At 30.1% G+C, this 23691-nt stretch overlaps 4 protein-coding genes and 1 non-coding gene across 8 annotated transcripts; 3 read left to right on the top strand and 2 right to left on the bottom strand.

The window, feature by feature from the left end:
- The first annotated feature begins 6548 nt into the window (after positions 1–6548).
- Positions 6549–8385, top strand: EMB1513 (copper ion transmembrane transporter). The gene has a single exon (XM_028051503.2). The coding sequence runs from the start codon at positions 6770–6772 to the stop codon at positions 8141–8143; it is 1374 nt and encodes a 457-aa protein (XP_027907304.1). The 5' UTR covers positions 6549–6769; the 3' UTR covers positions 8144–8385.
- Positions 8386–8605: 220 nt separating this feature from the next.
- On the bottom strand, positions 8606–11733 carry LOC114166725 (uncharacterized). 4 transcript variants are annotated; one of them, XM_028051506.2, is made up of 3 exons: positions 11612–11733; positions 10438–10806; positions 8606–8973 (listed from the first exon to the last, which is right to left on the bottom strand). In XM_028051506.2, exons 2-3 carry the CDS (start codon positions 10793–10795, stop codon positions 8747–8749), a joined length of 585 nt encoding a protein of 194 aa, XP_027907307.1. In that variant the 5' UTR covers positions 10796–10806; positions 11612–11733; the 3' UTR covers positions 8606–8746. The 4 variants fall into 4 exon arrangements, with proteins under 4 accessions (XP_027907307.1, XP_027907305.1, XP_027907308.1 ...); XM_028051504.2 differs by having other exon boundaries at positions 11512–11660; XM_028051507.2 differs by lacking the exon at positions 11612–11733 and adding an exon at positions 11384–11511.
- Positions 10030–10189, top strand: LOC114167961 (U1 spliceosomal RNA). The gene has a single exon (XR_003600560.2). It is a non-coding gene; the product is annotated as a U1 spliceosomal RNA (small nuclear RNA).
- A 729-nt stretch (positions 11734–12462) lies between the features above and the next one.
- Positions 12463–16664, bottom strand: LOC114166462 (tRNA (guanine-N-7) methyltransferase). Its single transcript, XM_028051198.2, has 8 exons — positions 16374–16664; positions 15752–15808; positions 14992–15067; positions 14588–14667; positions 14389–14438; positions 14220–14304; positions 13975–14073; positions 12463–13051 (listed from the first exon to the last, which is right to left on the bottom strand). The coding sequence occupies exons 1-8, from the start codon at positions 16611–16613 to the stop codon at positions 12830–12832; spliced, it is 909 nt and encodes a 302-aa protein (XP_027906999.1). The 5' UTR covers positions 16614–16664; the 3' UTR covers positions 12463–12829.
- Positions 16665–17369: 705 nt separating this feature from the next.
- LOC114165972 (uncharacterized) lies at positions 17370–19992 on the top strand. Its single transcript, XM_028050620.2, has 5 exons — positions 17370–17652; positions 18289–18405; positions 18691–18725; positions 18996–19096; positions 19401–19992. The coding sequence occupies exons 1-5, from the start codon at positions 17474–17476 to the stop codon at positions 19485–19487; spliced, it is 519 nt and encodes a 172-aa protein (XP_027906421.1). The 5' UTR covers positions 17370–17473; the 3' UTR covers positions 19488–19992.
- Positions 19993–23691: the final 3699 nt, after the last annotated feature.

Here is a 23691-nt window from a genome sequence, read left to right as displayed (position 1 = left end):
ATTAAGATCATCACTGTTCTTTTTTGTTTGCACATTGATTTTACAAGTAAAATACCATAATGTCAAAATATCTTACTAAAGTGTGGATTTTATGACTTTTTTTAATTAAAAGCTTTATTTATAAATTAAAAACAATTTTCTCAAAATTTCTCTACTCTTTGTTTTTTCTACTCCATAAATGATAATAAACAACTTCCAAATTTTCAATAAATGAATTTCCCTATCTGAAAAAAGAAAAACTCTTATACCTAAAACTTCCATTATGTATCTGATGTTCCTTGAATTATAGTCTGTCTTAATTAATTAGTAATTAATTTAAGAAATTTGTCTTGCCAAACCAATATTATAGTATTTTAGAATTAAAAATTAAAAACTTCACAGCTGTCTTTTGAAGAAGAAAAAAACTTTGAATTTTATTAAAAACAATTGTTCAACAACCAGAAACTTGTATATGAAGTATGAACAAGAATAACTGGGAACTTGGATTTTGTGAAAAGAGTCTGACACTATAGTTGGAAGATAGAATCATAAATATTAAATACAAAACATTATTTTATGCAACATGTTCAAACAAATTTATCTATATAAATGAAAATTCAAAAAATTAAAACTAATTTATTCATGAATTAAAGAGATTATATGTTGCTCAAAATGAATTTTAATTTGTGAAAAAAAGATAATATATATTTTATAGTTTTTTTTTAATAAATTCAATGAACTGGTCGTGAATACAGCTGTAATGAAAAGAGAGTGTAAGAAATGAAGTTAAGAATCGCTATCAGATGCATGTGCCTCACTTCATCACTTCTATAATCATCTTTTTCTATCTCTTTTTCAATTCATTTTTTTAAGTGTATTATACCAAAACTTGTTTTTTGTTTTATTAAAAATTAAAATATGAGTTTGCAATATTCAATCTACTATTTATTTATGTCCATCTATAACTTATCACAATTAATAATATTATTTTTGAATATATATATATATATATATATATATATATATATATATATATATATATATATTATTTTATTCTTGTAAAATTATTTTCTACACATTTTTTATAAATTCAATATAATTTTTAATAATTATTTTTTATTTTAACAATTATTATCATAATTAAGTATTTTTATTTATACATATTTTTAACTCTATCTAATTATTATATATGATACTTTTATATAATATTTTATATAATTATAATTTCTATTCTAATATTTGTCGTTTAAGAAAAATATGTATTTTTTTCATTAAATATTTATACTATATTTTTTATTGTAATTTTACTTTTTCATAAAAAATTATTTAGTTAATATTTAAAACACTACGATAAGTACATTAATATTCATATCTGTCGAGTAGGACGGAAAAAAAATTCTACTTCTTAAGACGAAATAGTTAAATTTAAAGTAATTTAATCTATTTTTTTATCCTTGCATACTAATTTTATATCTTTATTAGTAATATATAAAAAATATTTAATATACACAGTTTCTTTTTTTTATAATTATACTGAAATTATTATCTTTTTATATAAAATAAATAATTACTGACAGGTAAACATGAGTATGTGTATTTTCGTTATTATATAAGATAATAAAGGCTATATCACTTTGATTTTCGAAATATTTGGTTGCAGAGAAAATGTGAATTGACTGCATAAATAAACAATATTTGAATTGTTTTAGATTAATATTTGTGGATTGTATGAAATTAATATGAAAAAACAAAACTATTGTTTTTAGTATTTTTGAGATTTTAAAATGGTGAAAGTAAGATTTTAAAATTCAAATGTAACGTCTCGTTTGACTTTGCTCACACTGAAATGATGAGAAGTTTTAATAATCTATCTTTCAGAATAAAATAGCTTTTTATTCTTCTTAAATTATCTAATATTCTATTTTAGTTTTTTAAATACGTTATTTAAACTATTTCTTTTATCAGAAATATACATTTAAAAGTTAAAGGAATAAAAAAAATCAAAACTAAACTTATAAAATGTTAAAAATATTAAGAGATGTCTTTTCTATTTTAAAATACAAAATATGACTCAATAAATTGATCATTATATAATCTCACGATAAATTCCCTAGAAAGCATATTTACAAGGAAAAGAAAAATAAAAGGGATACAGTACCTCTTAAAATATGATAAAAGAAATAAATTTAAATTAATAAATATAGTTATGACTCATTTCCAAAATAACTTTATCACATTTTCATTAAAACATGTTAAAACTAACAATAAATAATTGATTGGAGCAATGTTGTTTCACATGTTTAGTTTAATTTTTATAACATCACATTATCATAAAAAAAAGTGTTCTTTTAATGTTTTTAATTAACTGTCTCTCAAAATGATTTTATAATTTTCTAAATTAAAACGACTTTTTACTCAAAAAAAAAAAGTAGTATCACTTTTATTAAATTGTTTAATGTGATTAAAAAATTAAAATTTTAATAAAATTATCGGTTTACTCCAGTATTTCCATAAAAAAAAATCTCATTCAAATTTTTGAGAAATATTTTTTAAATTGTTTACTATTAATGTTGCAAAAGAAGAAGATGCACTGCAACAACAATGGCTTTAATTTGTAACACATTAATATCCTTTTAACATCTTTCAAAGCAATTCAATTATTTTCCTACACGATTTTATTACTGCCATAAATATACAATAATTAGATTAAGAAGCAAACTATTTATCTCTTAACACAGTCATTTCTGAAAATAACTTGTGTAAACAAAGTTAATTTGTGATGTTAATACTTAATTAATCAAATTTTATAAGTGATATTTTCTTGTTCTTCACTCTTTGACAATTTGTGTACAATTTGACTACTAATAAAATATGGTTTTGGTAGGTATAAATTTGAATGAGATAGAGTTTGGTTTTGACCTCTATTAATGGCCATTGAAAAAAATCTTTGAAATCTAAATTGCAAGTTGTTTGCATGAATTTTAATTTCCCACAAAGAATCTTATGTTGTTTTGAATTCTTTGTTTTGTTTTGTCAAAATAATTGCTTATTCAAGTAACATGCATCATTGTATAATGTAATATTTAGATAATACTTTTTTATTCAAAATTAAAATAAAGATTAGTTGATAATAATACTCTTAATCACATGGGATTAGCTTATTGGGTTACTTGAAAGAAAGACTTAAATACTTTTTTCATCCTCATTTTCGTAATGTTTGTTGCGGATGATCCTCATCTTTACCAAATATTTAAAATGGTCCTTATTTTCACAAATTGTGTTTAATTTAATCTTTTTGTGTGACGCCATTTAAATTAGTAGCGGAACACTGTACAGGTGACACTCCCAAATCTTACAGGCTAGGAACATATGAACAATATGCGGATCATTGATATTTATTTTGTGTACCCAAGCAACCAACTCTAACACACTACAATTAAACGTAATACAAACAGTGTCACATGTACATAGTGCTCTGTTACTAATCTAAATGGCGTAAAAAAATGACTAAATTAAACACAAATTACAAAAATATTATTTTAAACATTCAGTAAAAATAAGAATCATCTAGAACAAACACTAACAAAATGAGAACATAAATGATATTTTAAGCCTTGAAAGAAAATACCTTTTTCTTCCTGTACTCCCTTGATTACTATATGCACCCCATAGTAGCAACAAAAAGACTAAAATACCCTCTCACTGTTGCATATAACCTCAGTAGTACGGATTGTTGTTACCTCCAAAACTACACTTTCATTATCATCGTCGTTGCACTCTTAAAAAGGGAAAAAATAAAAATTTATTCCAAAAAACTCGTTTCGAAATATGTTTTGGAAAACTTATTTCAAAATTTTATTCCAGAAATTTAAAAAATTATATTTCAGAAAACTCATTTTAAGATATATTTCATGAGTTTCGAAAAAATCATTCTAATAGTTTTATTCCAAAAATCCTATCCTATTTTAAAAATCATATCCTAAAAATTTTCTAAAACAAGTAATTTTGGAAGTGATGTTTATATGGAATAAAATTATCATTTAAAAAATTATAGAAATACAAGAAAAATCATATGAATACAAGAATAAAAGGTGTAGAAAACAATCATAGTGCTATTATTCAAGCAAATATTTTAAATTTAAATGTTATGTATAATCCATGGACCAAATCACATTAATTATATATGTACCATTGTGTCATAACAAATTGGAAGAAAAAACAATAACATTTTAGGTAAGAAAGCTATGTTTCAAAACATCACATGCCTTTAACACAAACATGGTCCAAAGAAATAACCAACATAACCCAAACAACAATTTGTTATGCATAATTGTGTCATTAAATTTTGAAAGAAAAAAACAAAACTTTTTAGGTAAGGAAGCAATGTCTTTAACACAAATACAATTGGGTCAATAAAAGCAATTGTTTTGCTTTATTTTTGTACTTTATTTTCATAATTTCCTTTCCCACCTCTCATTGATAGAATAATACACATAACTTTTTAAAATCTTTTCTTTTCTAAAAACTTCTTTAAGAAAGTGTTAGAAACTTTTAAATTTCATTTTTTAAAAATATTTTAAATTACTCATTCTGAAATTTGGCCTATTCGGGGAACTTGTATCTTACAATGATAATAATTTGGTTGGTTCAATAGTAAAGAGTTTGATATTTTTTTTGACTATGTATTGAAAAGTAATATTTCTAGTGATCTCAATTTACAAAATAAAGTTTTATGAAAAAAAAAATGATTAGAAGTTTTTAATTTGATGTCTTTGAGAACTTTTTTAATATATTTTAGGTTTAATTATGTTTTGTGTCATGATCAATTTAAGAATTTTCAATTGAGTCTCTAATAAATTTTTATGATTTATTAAATCCTTAAAATTTTAAAATACTTTTCAATTGAGCCTCAAATAATATTTTGTCACCCCTTGAATGTTGTCACGTAACGATATTGTGTTATAAAAGACTGTGATAATGAGATATTTTCCAAATATTTAATGTATTAAAAAAATGTTTTTAAATTTAATTAAAAATATAAAATAAAAATATGAAAATATAAAATATGTAATTATAAAACGATGAAATACAAAATTATAAAAAAAAATTAAAAAATATAAAATTACAAATTTTTAAAAATTACAAAAATAATAAAAATATATAATTTCACAATTAAGAAATTTAAAATATATAATTATAAAACTATAAAAGTATAAAATTATAAAATTATGAAATTATGAAAATACAAAATATGAAATTGTAAAGTTATCAAATTGTAAATTTTTTAATTTTGATTTTTTGTAATTTTATAGTTACATATTTAATATTTTATAATTTATATTTTTTTATTTTGTAATTTATAATTTTAATTAAAGTTAAAAACAATTTTTTTTAATACATTAAATATTCGGGAGAGATCTTTTATGTGACGATATTTAAGGAGGGTGACCGTACAAGATAACTCTTATATCACAAAATTAATATAAACATTTAATTGCGGGAACTCTATTCAAAATTTTTAAAATATCAAGGATTCAATAGATCACAAAATTTGTTAAGGACATAATTGAAAATTTTCAAATTTATGAAGGAGTCAAAACATAATTTAAGCCTATATTTTAATTATTCCAAAAATATTATTATACATACACAGCCTACATCCATATCTTGTCCAAGAAGGAACTCTTAAATCTCTAATTAAAACTCGACAATTTTAGCTAATGAATGAACATATATTACATGCATTCATTGCGGTCTTAAATATTAAAGAAAATGCTTTCGTTTTCTTCGAATAAAAGAAAAGAAAATAATAAACAAGTGAAATACAGATACAAGAGCTCATGATAATTATGATTTGATATCATTACATAAATCGTAAACATAATAATTAGTTTTACGAATCCCATTTATTCATAATTTATTTTATTTTTTCAATCAATTTTATTTTCATTATAAATAATAAATTTAATTTAATTTTATTATAATTCTCATATCACTTGCACTACAATTTATATCACATTTTATTGTAGAGCCAAATTAACAAACATATATTTTTATCAATTAAAATATTTTTTTAATCTATCACTTATCACATCATTCACGATCTTTAACAATTTTTTCATTCAAATTCACTCATTCATCCATTAAAATCCACTAATCCAAACAATCCTATAAGCATTTTTTTATTCCCTCAAATTCACCCATTTATTCTCACTCAATTTTTCTCTACAATCCAAACAGCATCTAAATTTGGAAACATAAAAACTTATTTTATTGATTATTATAATTTGTAAATATTAATTTAAAAATAAAATAAAATTCTAAACACAGTTTAGTTTTTTTTTTTTTTTGGAACAGACATGGTTTAGTTAAGAATTTGGTTCTGCAATACAACTATTGTAAACTTTTTTAATATTAAATTAGACAGCAATAGTCTTTTAACTATTTTTTTTAATTTCCACTTTAAAAAGGTAAAAGACGAAACCAAACACAAAAAATTATAAAGAAACGTAAGAACAAAAAAAAAAAAGGAAAATTTGTTTCAAAATATTATAACTTCTAAAAACTTCATCCCTGCAAATGCAACCATACACGGCTTAACAGTAACACAATCCATATCTGCTAAGAACAACACTGTACGATAAAGAATGAACTAGGATTAGGGATTTGTCACTGCAGAGCGTTTCAGAGAACGTCCCAATTCTCAAAATTTCTTCTTTTCAGATGAAAAATTGATTTGTTTTAACAAAATCTGTTCTTGGTTCTGTGGGTATCTGAAACCAAACCCAAGATGAACCTTTTACTCCCTCAACACCACAACCTTTCATTCTCCCAATGCCCCCTTTTCCACAACCCCATCAAAACCCTCCAATTTGTTCCCAATCCTCCCGCACGTGTGAGCACCGTAATCCGCATGGGTGGGGGTCCCCGCACGTACCCGGGTGGCGTGTCGAAGTGGGTGTGGAAGCGGATGCAGGCGAAGAAGGCGAAGCAGCTACTGAAGGCGCGTCTGTCCAGGGAGCGGCAGATATACGAGATGAGGAAGCGGGCGGAGCTGAAGGCGGCGGTGTCGGAGCTGGAGCGGCCGTGGGAGGTGGTGGAGAGGGCGGCGGCGGCGCCCAATCTGTTCTCTGTTGGGGCTGATGAGCAGGTGAAGGTTCTTGCCGACAGGTTTCAGAGGCCTGGTGGGTTTGATATGTGGAGTGAGAAGGATGGGCCTGTGTTGTTTGAGACCCCTGATGAGTTGCCATCTGCTAGATTTTTCCCCAAAGGAGTGGTGCACAGTGTGAAGCCCTATAGGAGGGTTGATGGGTATGGGCTGGTGAAGGAGGGGTATGATGAGGAAGAAGGTTTGGTAAAGGGGAATGCTTTTGATGATAATTTGAGTGAGAAGGAAAATGGGGGAAAGAAGATTGAGTTTAGTGGAAAGTTGAGTGAAAAGGGGAAGAAATTTGAATTTGGTGCAGGTTGGAGTGAAAAGGGAAATGGGAATGGAAAAGGGGTTTTGTTGGAGGATGTTGATGGAGAATTTTCATCTTTTGATGTGAATTATGGGAGAAATGGAGTTGAGGGTGAGGGTGAAGGTGATGTTGGTTTGAGAAGGAATGGGAATGGGAATAGGAGGAGGTTTTTGTCTGATAATGTTGGTAGAAATGGAGTGCAGTCTCATGGGAGGAATGGAGTGGAGGGTGATGGTAGATTGAGAAGAAATGGAAATGGAAGGAGGGTTTTGTCTGATGATGTTGGTAGGTCTAACAATGGAGGGCGATCTTCTCGTTTGAATTATGAGAGGAATGCAAATGGAAGGTTTGATGGTGGAGAGCATTCTCCTCCCTCTTCAAATTTTGGGAGGAATGAAACAAGTTTTGATGGCAGGTTAAGGAGGAGGGGGAATGGAAGGAGGGTTTTCTCCAAGGATGTTGTTGATGGATCTAATGAGTTGCATTCAGGAGGAGTTGGTTCTGTCAGGAAACAGAGAGGGGGCAATTCCATTAGAGGCAGAAGTGGAGGAAAGTTTGCTAACAGGACTTTAGAGTATGCTTCACCAAGAGGAAGAGGAAGAGGTAGAGGTGCAAGTTCTGAAGTTTATGATATGGGTTTGCAACAAGATGGGAGTTATGGGTTCCAGCAGAAGCATGAGGAACTTGACTCTACAAGTTGTTAGAGCCATGGATTCTTAATCTAATCATTCTAGGGGTTCAACAAGTTTTGCTACCAATTACTGATGATTTGTCTAAAAGGGTGCATGTCATGTCCTTTTGGAAGTCCTTTCCTAGTGAACTGAAGTGTATGTCTGATCTGCTCATGTGGAAATTGAATATTGGACCACTCAAATGTCATTGTGTGAAAGTATATCTTGTATATATATATTTCATTTGAATATCAAAAGATAACATTGAATTTCTAGTCAAAGTCTTTTACTTGTTTTCTATTTATGTGTTAGCAGAGATGCATTTATATATTTGTTTGAGAGTGTTTACAACTCAGAGCACTTTGAGAGTGTTCAGAAACTCTCCAATGAAGTTTGCACTGGTTATATTACTGAATACAAAACTATATAGGAGTTTTGATGGTTTATGTTTAGATCGAAACCAAGTAGCTGCACATGGATGCCACGCAGTAGTAATTTCTTGCTGTCAAATTTACTGAACTGTTATAAAGTAGAGATTGAAAACATGTAATATGTTTCTGTTGCATTCATTATTCACCCCACAACTAAACTCATGACCTTACTCAGAATTACATATTTAACACAATGGTGACTTCATCACTTCCACCTTTTCCAACCATGTTTAAACTTGCCAAATCCAAACCTTCCATGCTTCCAACGTTTGCCAAATTTCCCATGCTTGAACTTTCCATGGCCAAAGTAACCACCATGTCCATAATGATGATGATGTCCATGAGCCAAATGGTGAGCACCATAAGCAACAGCAGCCGCAGCAGCACCCCCTGCTAACAATCCTCCCATGCCTCCCATTCCAGCTCCACGCCCTACATATCAGAAACCATATCAGAACTATTTACCAACAATAACAATAAAAACGTTATCTCACTAAATAAGATACAATAGACTGTTATTGTTACCTATTTCAAACTGGTTAATTGATCAATACATTTTACTAGAAGAAAACAAACTAGTTAATTGGTCAATACATTCTACTTGAAGAAAACACAGCTAGTGAATTTAGCTTCATCTATTTGGGGTCAATTGTTGAGAATTTTATAGAGTTGAGACAAAAGCTAATATGTTTTCTAAGTTATAAAATTGGTAAACTGTGAATAAATAGTGAACAGCGATTAAAATATGTTCAAAACAGGGAATTATGAAAGTCAAAACTCAGTTTTATATGTTGCTGAGTATCAACCTTCTTGAAGCATGTTGAGCTTTTACTTAACAATTTTATGTACATAAGATCTCCTCCAATACTTCATCAGTCTCTTAGTGAAGTATGAGTAGGATACTATTTGTTAAACTTTGCTATACCATGTTATCCAAGATTGACTCCTAAATTCCTTTTACATCCCTTACGATAATTTGTAGTAATATATCACAATATGCATGCAGACTGGTCTCTATTCAAAATCATATTTGTGATAGTTTTTTTGTTCTGCAAAGTGTATGCATTCCCATTTTTGTGATATTGTTTTATTAGCATCACTAATTCGTTAAGGTGTGATGCTAGCAGTGTTACATAGGTATTTCAGTAAGGAGGTAGCCTAATTGGAGATGCAGTTTTGGTGATATTGTTTTGATGCAGATATTATGATAGATGTAGTTTTTGGACGCGAATCCAAACATCTTCTTACTAGACATTTTGAATTAGGTTCACAATCAAATAATGTCTTTTTTTCCTCACAGTGTTCAACTAAGTTTATAATCCCACAAGTTCAACTAAGTGAACAACGTTCTACGGCAGTTCTTCCTCAAAGAACTTGCAGTCGCACATGTATATTACTGTAAAAACGACTCCAAGTCCCACATCGAGATATTCAGCATATTACTAAAGAGCATTGAGTATAAAATAAGTACTTGTGGCATTGGAAAACATACTTACCTGGATGGGGTCAATGAGTGATCAACAAGGCTCATGGCCTAGAACTGTGACCTTCATTGCACTTAGAAGGGGTGCTGTTCTAAGGTCTGTCCAAGTGACAGAGCCTACGTCATAATTTGTGGCAGAGGGGGCCTGCGTTCGCGCGGCCTCTACAATCCTCAGTTCAAAATTATTTTCTAACCAACATGTTTCATCTTATATAATGCCATCATTTTCTAAGTTAAAAAAATACTTTTAACTGATACTATATTGTTGTTCTCAGTATATGTTCTTACTTTCTAATGAAGTTCTCTTTTATATGTTGTTTACTAAACCTGAGTATGATATATGAAATTTTATACAGTGAATTTAAACAGGTTTATGTGAAAGTAAATTCTTAAGTATCATTGTTGAATTGTACCTGCAGAATATGGAGTCATAGCTTGTGGATAACCATGTGGAGCAGGGTAAGCTGGTGGATACCCTGAATGAGGATAAGCATTAGGTGGATACCCTCCAGGAGGTGGATATGCTGGTGGTGGTGGTGGTGGATATGCTGGTGGATATTCTGAAGGGTAGTGACCTGGATGAGGATACCCTCCAATTGGTGGTGGATAAGCTTGTGAAGGGTAGGCTGTTGGAGGGTACCCTCCAGGAGGAGGGTAACCTGGTGCTGGATACCCAGTTGGCGGAGGGTAGGGAGGTGCACTTGGATACCCTATATGTGGAAATATACCTCTCTCTCTTGACTCATCATCTTCATCTTTTCTATTGTTCATGTTGATTCAGCCTACAACCAAAAGAAAGAAAAAGAATCTCAATTTATTTTGCTCATGATGATCAATGAAGAACAGTTTTACTTTTACATCTAAAATCACAAACCAGTTATAATTTCCAGAAACAAGTTCATAAATAAGATATTAAAAAGGAGTTTGTTTACACCAATCTTTCCAGTGTTGGAATGAAGTTATTTATTCCTTAATCTTCGCATGATTCAGTAGATCCATACAAAAAATTAGTACTGATTTTTTGTACAGTGTCCTTGCAGAACCAAAAATGATTCAGGATAAGTTCATCAAACAGGAGCAAGGAAAAGATTATAGAACCAAGATCAATGACATAACTTTATTCTCTTTTGAAACAAGCACTATCAATATCTAGCAATCCCTCAATGGATAATCAAGAACAGGGTTCATCAAAGCATTCAGAATCTTTCAGAGTTTGATCAAACCCATGTTTCTTTCATCACGAACATGCCAAAGATAAACGAGAATCTGAGAAGAACCAAAAACAGGAACACAAGCACTAAAATTGGCACAATCCATTAACCATGAAGAACCCTGTTGATCACGTAATACAAAATTTACCAAAGAAAAGAAGAAGAAGAATCATGACATGTCAATCAAACCAGACTGAAAACAGAATCCATTTCCACACAGAATATTAGGCACAGAAACAATGGAAAAGAAGAATATCATTGTTGCTTCATGCTTACTCAAAGGGAATTTGTGAGTGCTTTCTCCAAAATCTTCTAAAGTTGATGAAAGAATATAATTGCCTCCAAAAGAATAAGAATGAAAAAATTGAAACTTTACCTGTTCTTATACCTATCATTCTCTTCATTTTGAGGAGCACATGTGTATTTACGCGTTTACGTTTTCTTGAAAACTGTTACAAAAACAATTTACAGGAAAAAGAGCATGAAATAGTTTAATGATTTTTTATTTTAAATTGTGTGTACTCAATTTATCATCATTAAAATAGTTGTTTAACAATTAAATTAATTTTGTATGATATTTTGAATGTAATTATAAACTTTATAAACATATATTTACACCAGTTATAATTTTTGTTGCTCATGAATAAAATAAGGTGAAACCAAAAACTCTGTTGTTCTGTTGTTAATGTTCGTAGAATTCCGCTGTCCTTTTCCTTTCATTCGTCAATGTTGGTGTGATGTTAGGTATGCAGTTACATTAATTTTAGTAATTGCCAATAAAGTTTTATAGTTTAAAAAAAGAGAAAAAAGAAAGGATAAATAATTACTTGCAGACAATCAAGCTTCTTTCACTGTAAAATCTTTATTTTATTTTAATTATTTTTTAAGATACTAATATATTGTTGATTTGAGTGAAACAAAAATAAATTATTCAAACGAGATTTCTAAGAATACCCTCCTCTCATAAGAAATGTATGAAAAAAAAAATATTATCCTTTACACAGCTTTGAATTTTAGTTGAAAACAGTATTGTTGTGGCTAAAATATTCCTTAATGAACCTCACCTAAAACTATGCCTACCATTTTACCAACCCTACCTTATAAATTGCATGGAAAACTATTTGTATATTTTTTTATTGTATTTGAAACTAAAAGACAGTTTTTTTTTTCCTGTTTGAGGCCTTTGTATCAGAAAATCACATGAAATCATGAATAATCCAAGTTGAGTTTTGTATGTAAGGGAAAAAGTTTGTGCTTTTCTTTCCACAAAATTACTTTTCAATTGTACTTGATCATACAAAAATACACTTCAAATACATAATACACAAACCCTAACCTTAACCAATTAGGTATGATATGTTCAACATGAGAACTTCATTGGTAAGCATTCTAGGAAGATGTGAGGTTTTTAACTGTAGTTGAACATGTAAAAGAACTTGGATTCTGCAGACACAAAAAAAGACCAAGCATCATGTTAAGATTTGATGTGTCATGAGTGTTCCTTTCCATTTATGTCTGACATGGACAAGGTTATCCTTTTGCTTCATACTAGGAGAGCAAATCAACAAAGTAGTTAATCTTGAGAACTCATCTTTCATATCTGTTTCTGGTACAATCTTCTAAAGATTTTTGCACCTTCAAGTTCTGCATGAATCTCTCTCTCAGTCCTTATTCCCATGGGGTTGCTTAACAACCACCCTTCACTGTCACACAACATAGCTGGGTTGGAAACATCTATGTGTTTCAGTGCTTCAACTTCATCAAACTGATTTCTCATGTCAAGTGCCACTTGAAGCACATCAGACTGTACAAAAACCTGTCATAACACAGTAACAAACGAGAATTCAGTCAAAAGCTCCAGAATAACTGTTAATGTTAGTACAAGAAATGTTCAGAACCAAAACATGAATCTGATAACAAAATGAAATAAAAACCGCAACATTTCTGTAAGTGTCCGAAACAAAATAAATGTGTATACAAATTGAGTCAGAACTAGAGTATATGATTGTTTCAGGAATTTGGGCTCTCTGCTGGTTTTTGTGTTGTTCTTATAGTGTGTTTTCAAAATATATTGATGGACAATGATTTTGATGTTTTAAAATATATTAAAAGAATTTTAATATACCAATATCAGTGTATTTTTAATGCTCAACAAAAAACAGTATCAAAAAGTTCAACATAGAATCTGGACTCTTGTTTTAGTATATCAGTTACTTCCACAATCTTTATGACGGTGACTATCAGAAACAATATAAAAGCACAAGGGAGGGAAAGTGTATGTGAGGAAATTTTGTTTTACTCATTACCTCTTACAATGTGTAAGAAATACCATTCCATGCATTATTACCCCATTAAGGTAATAAACACTATTTACAAACTCTCAAGCGTATTGCTGATAATTGTCTTCTAATTGGAAGATTAATATACATCACAAGTCAACTAATGTGTTAAGTATTTGCACAGACTTATATTTCACGAAACCTAAGCTTTTTCATTATTAGTTCCTCTAAAAATCATTAGACGAACTTACATATCCCAACATTTAAACAAATGCTCATAGCATGGTTCATCTTCGGTCTTTATTTATGGAGCAAGCTCTTGTACAACCAATGTAAAAAACATGTAACTTGTAGAAATTAAAATAAGACAGTATAGTACAACAAGGAAATCTCACAGAATAATATTTAACAAAATTTTAGATGAACATGCATGAGTTTTTGCAATGATGCAGAAATATACCTGTCCCCCTGGCATTAAATTGTCCACTATAGCACCGACCAAAGGCTTCTGGAGAACTCTTCTTTTATGATGTCTTTTCTTGAAATGTGGGTCTGGACACTGCATGTGTAGGGTGAAATCACTTAACCACAAATGATAGGCACTTTTTTATGTAAAATCCTTTAGTAATAACAATGTAGCCAACAAGCCCTTAGCTCAGTGACACCCTTTTCTTGCATTGCAATGCTATATAGAAGACAACTCACCAGAATTGAGACTAAGAACAAGGGCCCAGGATATGATTCTACCAACTGCTTGAAAGAAATTGTGGCATTTGCAAACAAGAAATGTCTGGCATTTTAGTGTAACAACATTCATTACTCCAGCATTGAAAAAGAAAAACATATATAGAGTTTTAGGATAGTATCATAGTACATGTTATTGAGAGCCAGATCCTTTGCCCATGTCTCAGCGCGTTTGACTATCTGCACAAGGAAGTGTTAAATTTTCAGACAAGATTCCCCTATATTCAAAGCTTAATGTGCTCAAAAGATAAGAAATAAAAACTGATTGAAAGAAGCAATTATCTAGGGCATTTGAAACCAAAAGTGACAGAAAGAAAATGGTTCCATACCCTTTCCCGGATTTCCAAACCCAAAAAGTTTCTCTTTTTAGGAGTTCTTTTGGCCAACCACATTAGAAACCTGCCACTGCCTGACATGGTTTACAAATTACAACATCAGATATGCTGGAATAGGTAGTATACTTAGGTTACTGAAATGATTCACTGATCCTAGTCCAAGAGATACTTCTTAATGGCATTTTGATGTCAAGGGTAAAAATTAATGAAAATGATTGTTGTATCAATATGAGCAAGATATTTTGATTCAACAAAACCAAAAGGCAACTGCAACCTCGGTATTATATCATGTAAGAAACTAGTTCCATCATTATTAACTTCCACATACATGATCTGTACCAGTCCATAACAGACACACAAAATGCATCAAATAAATTTATCATTGAAATTCAGGTTACCACATCCAATGTCCACCATGAGTGGCAACATTGGGTCTGCAAAGACCTGGTTCCAGTCTGGTACTTGTGCAGGAACCTATAAAGAAAAAGAGCCACCTTCAGTGGAAAGAAAAAGACTACTTCAATGCATGATGAATGATTCATTGAACCAATAGTCTAACTCTATGTCACAGAAGCTATTTATGTCTTGTTTCTGAATCTGCCTCTGGATCTCCACAACAATGCATCTCAAGTTTAATTTTGATACACTATCAATGCATCACAAATCCTTGTAAATATGAATTTTAAAGTAATTATTACAGATGTCAGCAATCTTATCATAATCATAGAGTAAAAGACCTTTACATTGGCAGCATTCTATTCACATTCTGAATTCCTATACCTCTTTGTATAACAACTTGAATAAACGAGGCAAACAATGAATAAATTGAAAGCAAATGTTGTGACAAAAGTTACACTTTAAGTGAAACATACTTTTCTTATCATGCTCTACATCAGTTGGACTTCAATGGAAAACATGGAACTTTGTGAGTCTCATTTCTTATTTAACAAGTCTCCTTCCTAGTTTTATTATTTCCAAAAAATTTTAACCCATAACACAATATGTGTGTTGAAGATTGTGCCACTTGCACTCCTATTTATCTATATACGTAATATCATAGATTCCTACACAACTTCTTTCAAAAGTTAATAATAATAAAACATAAACATAGCTAAAATAATTGAATGGAGAGATTGAATTTATAAAGTAACACATTACAGAGAAAGAAGCACTTAGAGGATTAACATGTTGCCTGATCCTGAGGTGACCCAGATCCTGAAATTGGATACACAACATAACATGGTTAAATAAATAAACAGCAAATCCAAAAGTAAAAAGCTAACACACACACACACACACAAACAAACACATAAATATGCATCACACAGATTAATATTATTTTTAAACCACCATTATAGTCCCTAGAACTGTCTAATAAAATTCAAAATAATTCTCACAAAGTACAATTCGTCAATCAGATTGGACTAAAATTGAAGACATAAAATGATAGCAATAGCATATACTTAGGAACAAAAATGTCAACAAGAGATTAAGTTTAGTGACTGAAATGAAAGAGTGGAAATTTCAGTAACTTAGTTAAATTTTCTTACTTTCGAGGACTAAGGGTGCTTTAACAGCACTACAATTCTCTGTTTTCACTTTTGAATTACAACTATGTCAATTTGTTTCTTGTTCTCAAATATTCCAATGTGAAACAAAATCATGGGTTATTGATTGAGAGGGAAAATCACACTGAACCATTAAGTAGACGAATCAAAATAACAGTGTCCCAGAAAAATGTGTATATGGTTTATATAATGAGGAATACAAAAAGGGTTACCAAGTTGTAAGAGAGATTGAGGTCAGCATATTCCAATGCCACCATTTCTGAGCTTCTTTGATGTGCCTGTTGGAGTGTGGATTGAGCTGAAGAGGACACGTGGCAGCTGGAGGAGAAAGAGAGAGAAGAAGGAGGAGGAGGAGAAGAAACGAGAAAGGGTGAAAGACGTAGCATTAGTTGCGAAGAACTCTGTAATTGCAACAACAAACGAGAGGAGGAAGAAGAAGAAGAATAAGCCATTAACGTTGTTGTTGGTATTGTTGTTTATTCTTCTTTCACTTGTTCTGTTTTATTTACCCCTGTTCGATTTTAGTTGATTTAAGGTTTTGCTTAGTTTGTTTTGTTTTTTCTTTTCATCAACATGAAAATTGATTAATTACACAATTTCTTAAAATATTATTTCAATTAATTGAGTTCTTATTATTTTTTAATTAGATTAGAGGATTTACAAATAATTTTACATATATTCATATGTTAGCAAATATGATTTTTTTATTAATACAAGATATATTCTTGTTAATGTAAATAGTAAATAATTTTTATTATTTTTATTAAAAATATGTTAAATAACAAAAGTATCAAAGATTATTTTTCAATCATCATCTACGATAACTAAAGAATCATCTTTCATTACCATTAATATAGGTAATAAGAATATAATAACCCTTTATTAAATTATTATTCATATTTTTCAATCAATATAAAAAATATATATCATGTTAATTTTAAAGCATCACTTTTTTTTAACATGTGAAAACAAATACAAAAAATAACAAAATAATATATAATCATGTGATCTAAAAAGTAATTTTTTTAAGTATTTTATAAAATAAATTTAAACCTTGGTAGTGGGTTAATTTTTTAGTTCACTCAACTGCACTAATATATATAAAAAAGTAATTACTATAATTTAAAAACAGAAATACATTGTTTAAATAAGAACTAAGTTTTTACACAATTTTAACCTTAAAAAATAGTATAAATGATTTTTTTTTTTTTATCTTAGTTGCTTTGGAAATAATAAAATTGAAAATAACTTGAGGGAAGATCGGAGAAGAACTGAGTTGGTTTGGTGCTGGAAAGAGCAAGAGAAACAAGGCATGGCGGTTAGGCAAAAAGCAGTATCTGCACTTCCAACCCTTTTACGAACTCTTCGCAAAGAACCATTAAAGCCTCACAGCCATGTCAACGCGTTACCCTCTCTTCGACGCGCTTTCTCTTTGTACGATCAGATCAATCTCATCGATCAAGTCCCCGAGGACCAGCTCCGATTTCAAGGGTTGGTACCAATCCATCTTCCCCTTTTGTTTTTTGTTCATGTAAAGCTTTAAATTTTAGTTTTTTTCATGTGGGGTTTGAGGAAGAGAGTTGAATGTAAAATGGGTTTTCTGCAATTGTCTCAAATAACATGGTGACACGATGTATAACTTGATGCAGGGAGTGAACTTGATTGAAATATTTTGTTCCTTGTTTTTCATTTGTTGAAATGGGGTGTTTTAAATTTTAGTTTTTTTTTTTTTTTAAATTTACGGTACGAGGAAGACTATTGAATGTGAAATGGGTTTTCCTGAATTGTCTCAAGTAACTGGACTTAGGGACTTAACTTGGTTGTAATCTCTGTTAATTTTTTCCTCATTCTGGCATGGGTGTTTAAAATTTTGAGTTTTTAATATGGGGTTCGAGAAAAAAAGGTGAAAGGGAAATGGGTTTTGTAGAATTTTCTCAAATATAGTGACATGATATGTAATTTGATGCATGGACTTATCTTGGTTGCAATTTCTCTGTTCCTTTCTTCCTTTCTGGGTTTTTTTTTCTTATCATTCTGAAAGTAGGGTGTTTTAAATTTTCATTTTTTCAGTATTGGGTTCAAGTTATAGACTTAATTTATTATTTTTGTTTATTTCAATTTGTTTAGGTATAATGATACGGGGTTTACTGTAAATGGGGTTGAGTATGAAGGAAGCTTGCTTTGTGTTGGAAATTTACTCATGTCTTGGAAACCGAAGAAGTTTTCAGAGATCACTGCTGATAGGTTTGTTTGTTCTATGCTCCTTGTCTCTTCTTCCTATTCTTTGTTAGCAACATTTTTATTCAAATAAGCATTCTTGCATTCTCATGTTCCTCTTAACCTCTATTTATGCATGAAGCTGTTGTATTTTATCTTTTCTTGTACAGTTAGTGTTTATCCTGAAATTGATCCTTTACTCTAAAAGTTGAAGAAGAATGGATTATAACATTCTAGTTTCATCTCTGTTTGTTTAGGGGAAAATGCATTATGTTATCTTGCTCTAATATGGTAACTTGTCTCTTCTTGCAGCTTATCACTCTTCCAAATTATTCGTCCTATTCCAGGTTGAATTTTTTAGTTTTGACATTCATTTTGTTTTTGCTTTACATTCTGTTTCCCCCAAATTTTGGTGAAGCTCTACTTTTGATTTTGCATTTCCTTTTTGAGATTAGGTAGGATACTTCATAATCTTTTATTCCCTGAATGAATAAATTAATGAATTCATGCTTAATATACATTGCCTTTTCTTAATATATTATTAATTGAAGGCTGTGATTGCCTATTTAATTGCTTTTGATCTATATTAACTGACTCTTGAAAAAATTATTTGGCAGAGATTTTGATTCTTGGATGTGGAAGGAACATTCAACATGTAGATCCTGAACTGAGACGGTTTATTCGATCCACTGGCATGAAATTGGAAGCTGTAGATTCGGTATCTATATATCTTATTGGAAAAACTCATTTCATTTTTTTCTTATCTATCTCTTTTAGAAGTTGTTTGACCAAACTGGTCCCAAGTATAAAACAATTCATAATTCAAACATGATGGTACAAATGATTAGTGAAAATTTTAATTTTGATCTATTATTTTGAAACCAATTTACATGATCATTCAACCATATGCTGTCATATCATTGAAAGAATTCTTTTGACTGCATACATGGCAATCCATAACTTGATGACTGCAAAAATCTTTATACTGAGTTAGTGCTATATTCTTTTGACTATTTACACAGAGAAATGCAGCATCAACTTACAACATACTGAATGAAGAAGGTAGAATTGTGGCTGCTGCACTTCTTCCACATGGAGTTTCTGCATGAAGCTTGGACCTGTTCACATCCATTCCATTAAGGATCTTAACCCAAATCTTTGAGACATGCTTTGATTTTCACGTTTAGAAAGTTTTGACATAGCAATAGCAGAATGTGAATCAAACTCAACTTAGTCCTTTGATGTCTGCTAAGGTTTTCAAGTGTAATAAGGAGAATTAAAATGTATAGAGTGCAGAAAATCCCTGCAAATTTGGACTCTAGTTACTTACTGGTTGTTTGCTATCTCACTTTCTCAGAAGAGTTGAAAGAAAATGGCTTGAATCAAACCCTAACTTTTCCTGTTCCAATCAACCCTTTATGGTTTGTTTGGATGAGATAAAAGAAAATGGAGAAGATCATATACTACTACTATGTGTGCTTGGAAGATCTACAAAAACTCTTTTTGCATAGAGCAATGATAGTTCTCCGTGAAAGTATTTGTTGCACAATCTATGTAATATTTGATCGTGACTGTTGAAACAAATTTTCTAATGATTGTGTTATCTTGGATAAACTTTGGTTTTACCCATTATTTTGGTTTGATTATCTTTTATTTGACAATATATGTTTTAAAAGTCAAGAGAGGATAATACAAAGCAATAATATATCATAGATTATAGATAATAATTTTTTACACGAGATATTATATCTGTACAGTGAAAGTGTCATGGATGATTGCTTTTTTTTTTTTTTTCTAGGGATGGTAATGCAATTCGTTTTACGTAACATTTGTTTTGTGGATTTGAAAATTGAAAATTGATCAGTGATTGATAAGAATTTTTATAACTTTATTTTATTTAATTAAATTAGTAGAAATAATAATTTTTATAATATTTTTTAAAAATAAGTAATATTTGTAATTTTGTAATGAGTTAAATATGCTTGTTGTTTATGAATTTTGATGTGAATTTTGATTTTGTCATTATTCAAAATTTTGATACTTCTAGGTCTTCAAATTTTAAAAATAAATAAATATAGTCTTTTTTTAACTAATTACATTAATTTTTTTATGTGTCAAATGCATTTTATACTAGTATTTTAGTTATTTACATTTTTGATATATTTTTACTTTAATGTCAGTTGAAAAATATGTTTAAGATGTTTATTGAAATAAGAATCAACTTTGAACTGAAATAAGAAACGAGACACGAATGAGGAAACTATTTTTAGATGGATTGGACCTCAATGAGTGAATTACTTTTAGATGGACAGAAAAAAAATAATCAAATGACTAAGTTGCCCATAAGAAACACATATGATGTGTGTGTTGTGTTGGTGTTACTGGATTTTAGAAATTTAAGTTATGCAAATTATGTGAGTTAATGCAGATCAATCCATTATCAGCCCGCGTTGATTAAGGATTATGCGGGATGAACTTAAGCAAGTAAGTGAATTAAAATACTCAGTTCATTTCACACTTTTTCTTATGAGATGACCAACGTGGTCCATCCTGCATTTCTATTCCTAATTTTTTCTATTCATATTAACATCAATTACATAAAATAGTGCACTGATCATATACATAATTCATGCTTAATTATTTCGAACCCCAACATGAACCTTAATCCCAATTTCATTCAAGAGTTCATGCAAGTTCCACCAATCAAATAATTATAGATCAATCTTGTCATGTCAATCGTATAAGTGCAATAACGAATGAGGAAACTATTTTTAGATGGATTGGACCTCAATGAGTGAATTACTTTTAGATGGACAGAAAAAAAATAATCAAATGACTAAGTTGCCCAGAAGAAACACACATGATGTGTGTGTTGTGTTGGTGTTACTGGATTTTAGAAATTTAAGTTAATGCAAATTATGTGAGTTAATGCAGATCAATCCATCATTAGCCCGCATTGATTAAGGATTATGCGGGATGAACTTAAACAAGTAAGTGAATTAAAATACTCAGTTCATTTCACACTTTTTCTTATAAGATGACTAACGTGGTCCATCCTGCATTTCTATTCCTAATTTTTTCTAATGAATTTAACATGATAAAAAAGTGTGTGTATGTGAGATGGTGGGTTAATTGCAACTTAGTTTTTAATACTTAAGTGTGTTGGGATTTCTACTCTAAATACAAAATTGGTTCAATCCAACCCCATTTTTTACTACATGCTAATGACTTTTATTTCTTGCACACCAAAATTTCTTTGAGCGCATATTCAAATTTTTAAAATGACCGTTTTACCTTTCACAAAAATTACCTCGGGAATACATGTTTTGGAAACTTTTGAATTCTTTTCTTCATTTTCTCTCATTCTTTCAGCTACAACAGTGATGACAACGCGACAACGAACGAGCTTGGTGCGATGGTGAATGATGTTTGAGTTTGTTTTTTTTTTCCTGTTATTGTGGATGTGGAGTTAGTAATTGTGGGGTGCGGGAGGCAATAACGTAATTAATAGTTAGGTTAATATATTTGTCATTCTAAACTATTGAAGTAAATTTTAAAGGATACCTCGTGATTACTAATTGCATCCAATACTATATAGGTTAATATAGTATGAATTCTGTTTTGGAATTCATACTCCAAAAATTTTAGAAAACTCTTTTTAAAAGATTTCAAAAACATCCAAAAGACATATTTACAAGGAGTAAATGGACATTTTAAAATTTTTGAAATGCACTTAGAAATTACGTTTGATTGAATATAGAAAAAGCAGCGTAGATATAATTAGTGGTAACATGTCCACTTTCTTTTCAATGTGTTCGTTTTTAACTTTGTGTTTATTTAGTACCCAAATTAGTTAATTTGCATTAATGTGACCCCTTTTCGTTGACGCCATTAAATCAGATAAGTCTGACTGTGTGGACCTGGTAAGTGAGGAAAAATATTGTGACTTGGCACGAGAGTTGTGTTTGATGTGGAACACTGCAACATAAGACAAAAAAAGTCACATTTGTTCCCATTTCTCTACAGACGTTAGTGGAGAGGAGGAAAATGGTTTGCTGAATTTGGAGGAGTTCACATGATTTGGACAAAATTGAAACTGCATTTGACATTAGCGCAAATTAGTATTTTTGGTTGTTGATTGCATGATTTGTCGTTGGGATTGTGGGGTTTAGGGTTTTTGTTTGAACACACGGGAGGAGGATGATAATCAAACCCAACAAACCAATTATCCTAAATAAGTACATCAGTCACTTCTCAGAATCAATCAACTCTTTCTCGAGATTATTTATCCTTTTGCTTTGTCTAACAATGGTTGCATCTCTTACATTCCCATTATCTTCATTGCACCATTTGAAGTAATTGCAGCCTTTGAAATATTCATTCCCAGACCGCTGTTAACAAAAATCAAACCAAAGATGTTTTTCAAAAACAAAATTCAGCTCAAGACGAAGAAGACAATGAAAAACTAGGGCTTTCAGACGGGGAAAATCATTTAAAATAATTAAAAGAGAGATATGGCATGTTAAACCAAAATTGTCACTGTATAAATATTTTCGTTGACACTATTTGTTATGCAATGCCACATTAGTGCACTGTTGATAGCGTTTTTGGAAACTTAATGGGATGAACTATATTGATGCAAATTAACTAATTTGGGTATTAAGTAGACACAAAGCTAAAATCGGATACTATTTAGACACATTGAGACGAAAATGAGTATATTGCGACTAATTATACCATAAGCTTAAAACATTTTCTGCCGTCGTTTCATGAAATTAATATTGTAAATATAGCTAATAAATATTTAACAACAAATTTGTTACCTAAATTTGTATATAGGAAGGTGTTTTATTTTTCGGTTTGTTACTAAGATTGCATTCTCTTCCAGAATTCAATACAAGATTTCAAGTACTAAATTTCCAGAAAACCAAATTAAGGATATTGCTATTTGCTTTTGGCATCTTTCGTAGAAAGTTTCGTGTCGTTTTTTCTTGTTATGTAACAAAAATGGTATCTTATTTTTTAGGTTAAAATACTCATTTGGTCCATGTTTTTGTTGGAAAATCTCAAATAGGTCCTAAGATTTTTTTTAGTCTTAATTAGATCCATATTTTTGAAAATGTGTAATAATTAGGCCCATTCCGTTAGTATAGAGTTAACAGTGTTAAATATGTGCCACGTGTCAGCTCCACATTTTTTTGAATTTTTTTGAATTTTTTTAAAATTTTTTTAATTTTTTTTTAATTTTTTTTTTAATTTTTTTAATTTTTTTTTTGAAAATTATTCATGCCACGTGTCACGTCAGTATTGTGC

This window comes from Vigna unguiculata, chromosome 10 (assembly GCF_037176805.1).
Source record: "Vigna unguiculata cultivar grain cowpea cultivar isolate G323 ecotype 2 chromosome 10, ASM3717680v1, whole genome shotgun sequence".
Taxonomy (NCBI): domain Eukaryota; kingdom Viridiplantae; phylum Streptophyta; class Magnoliopsida; order Fabales; family Fabaceae; genus Vigna; species Vigna unguiculata.
This window is presented reverse-complemented; position numbering and strand designations above follow the sequence as displayed.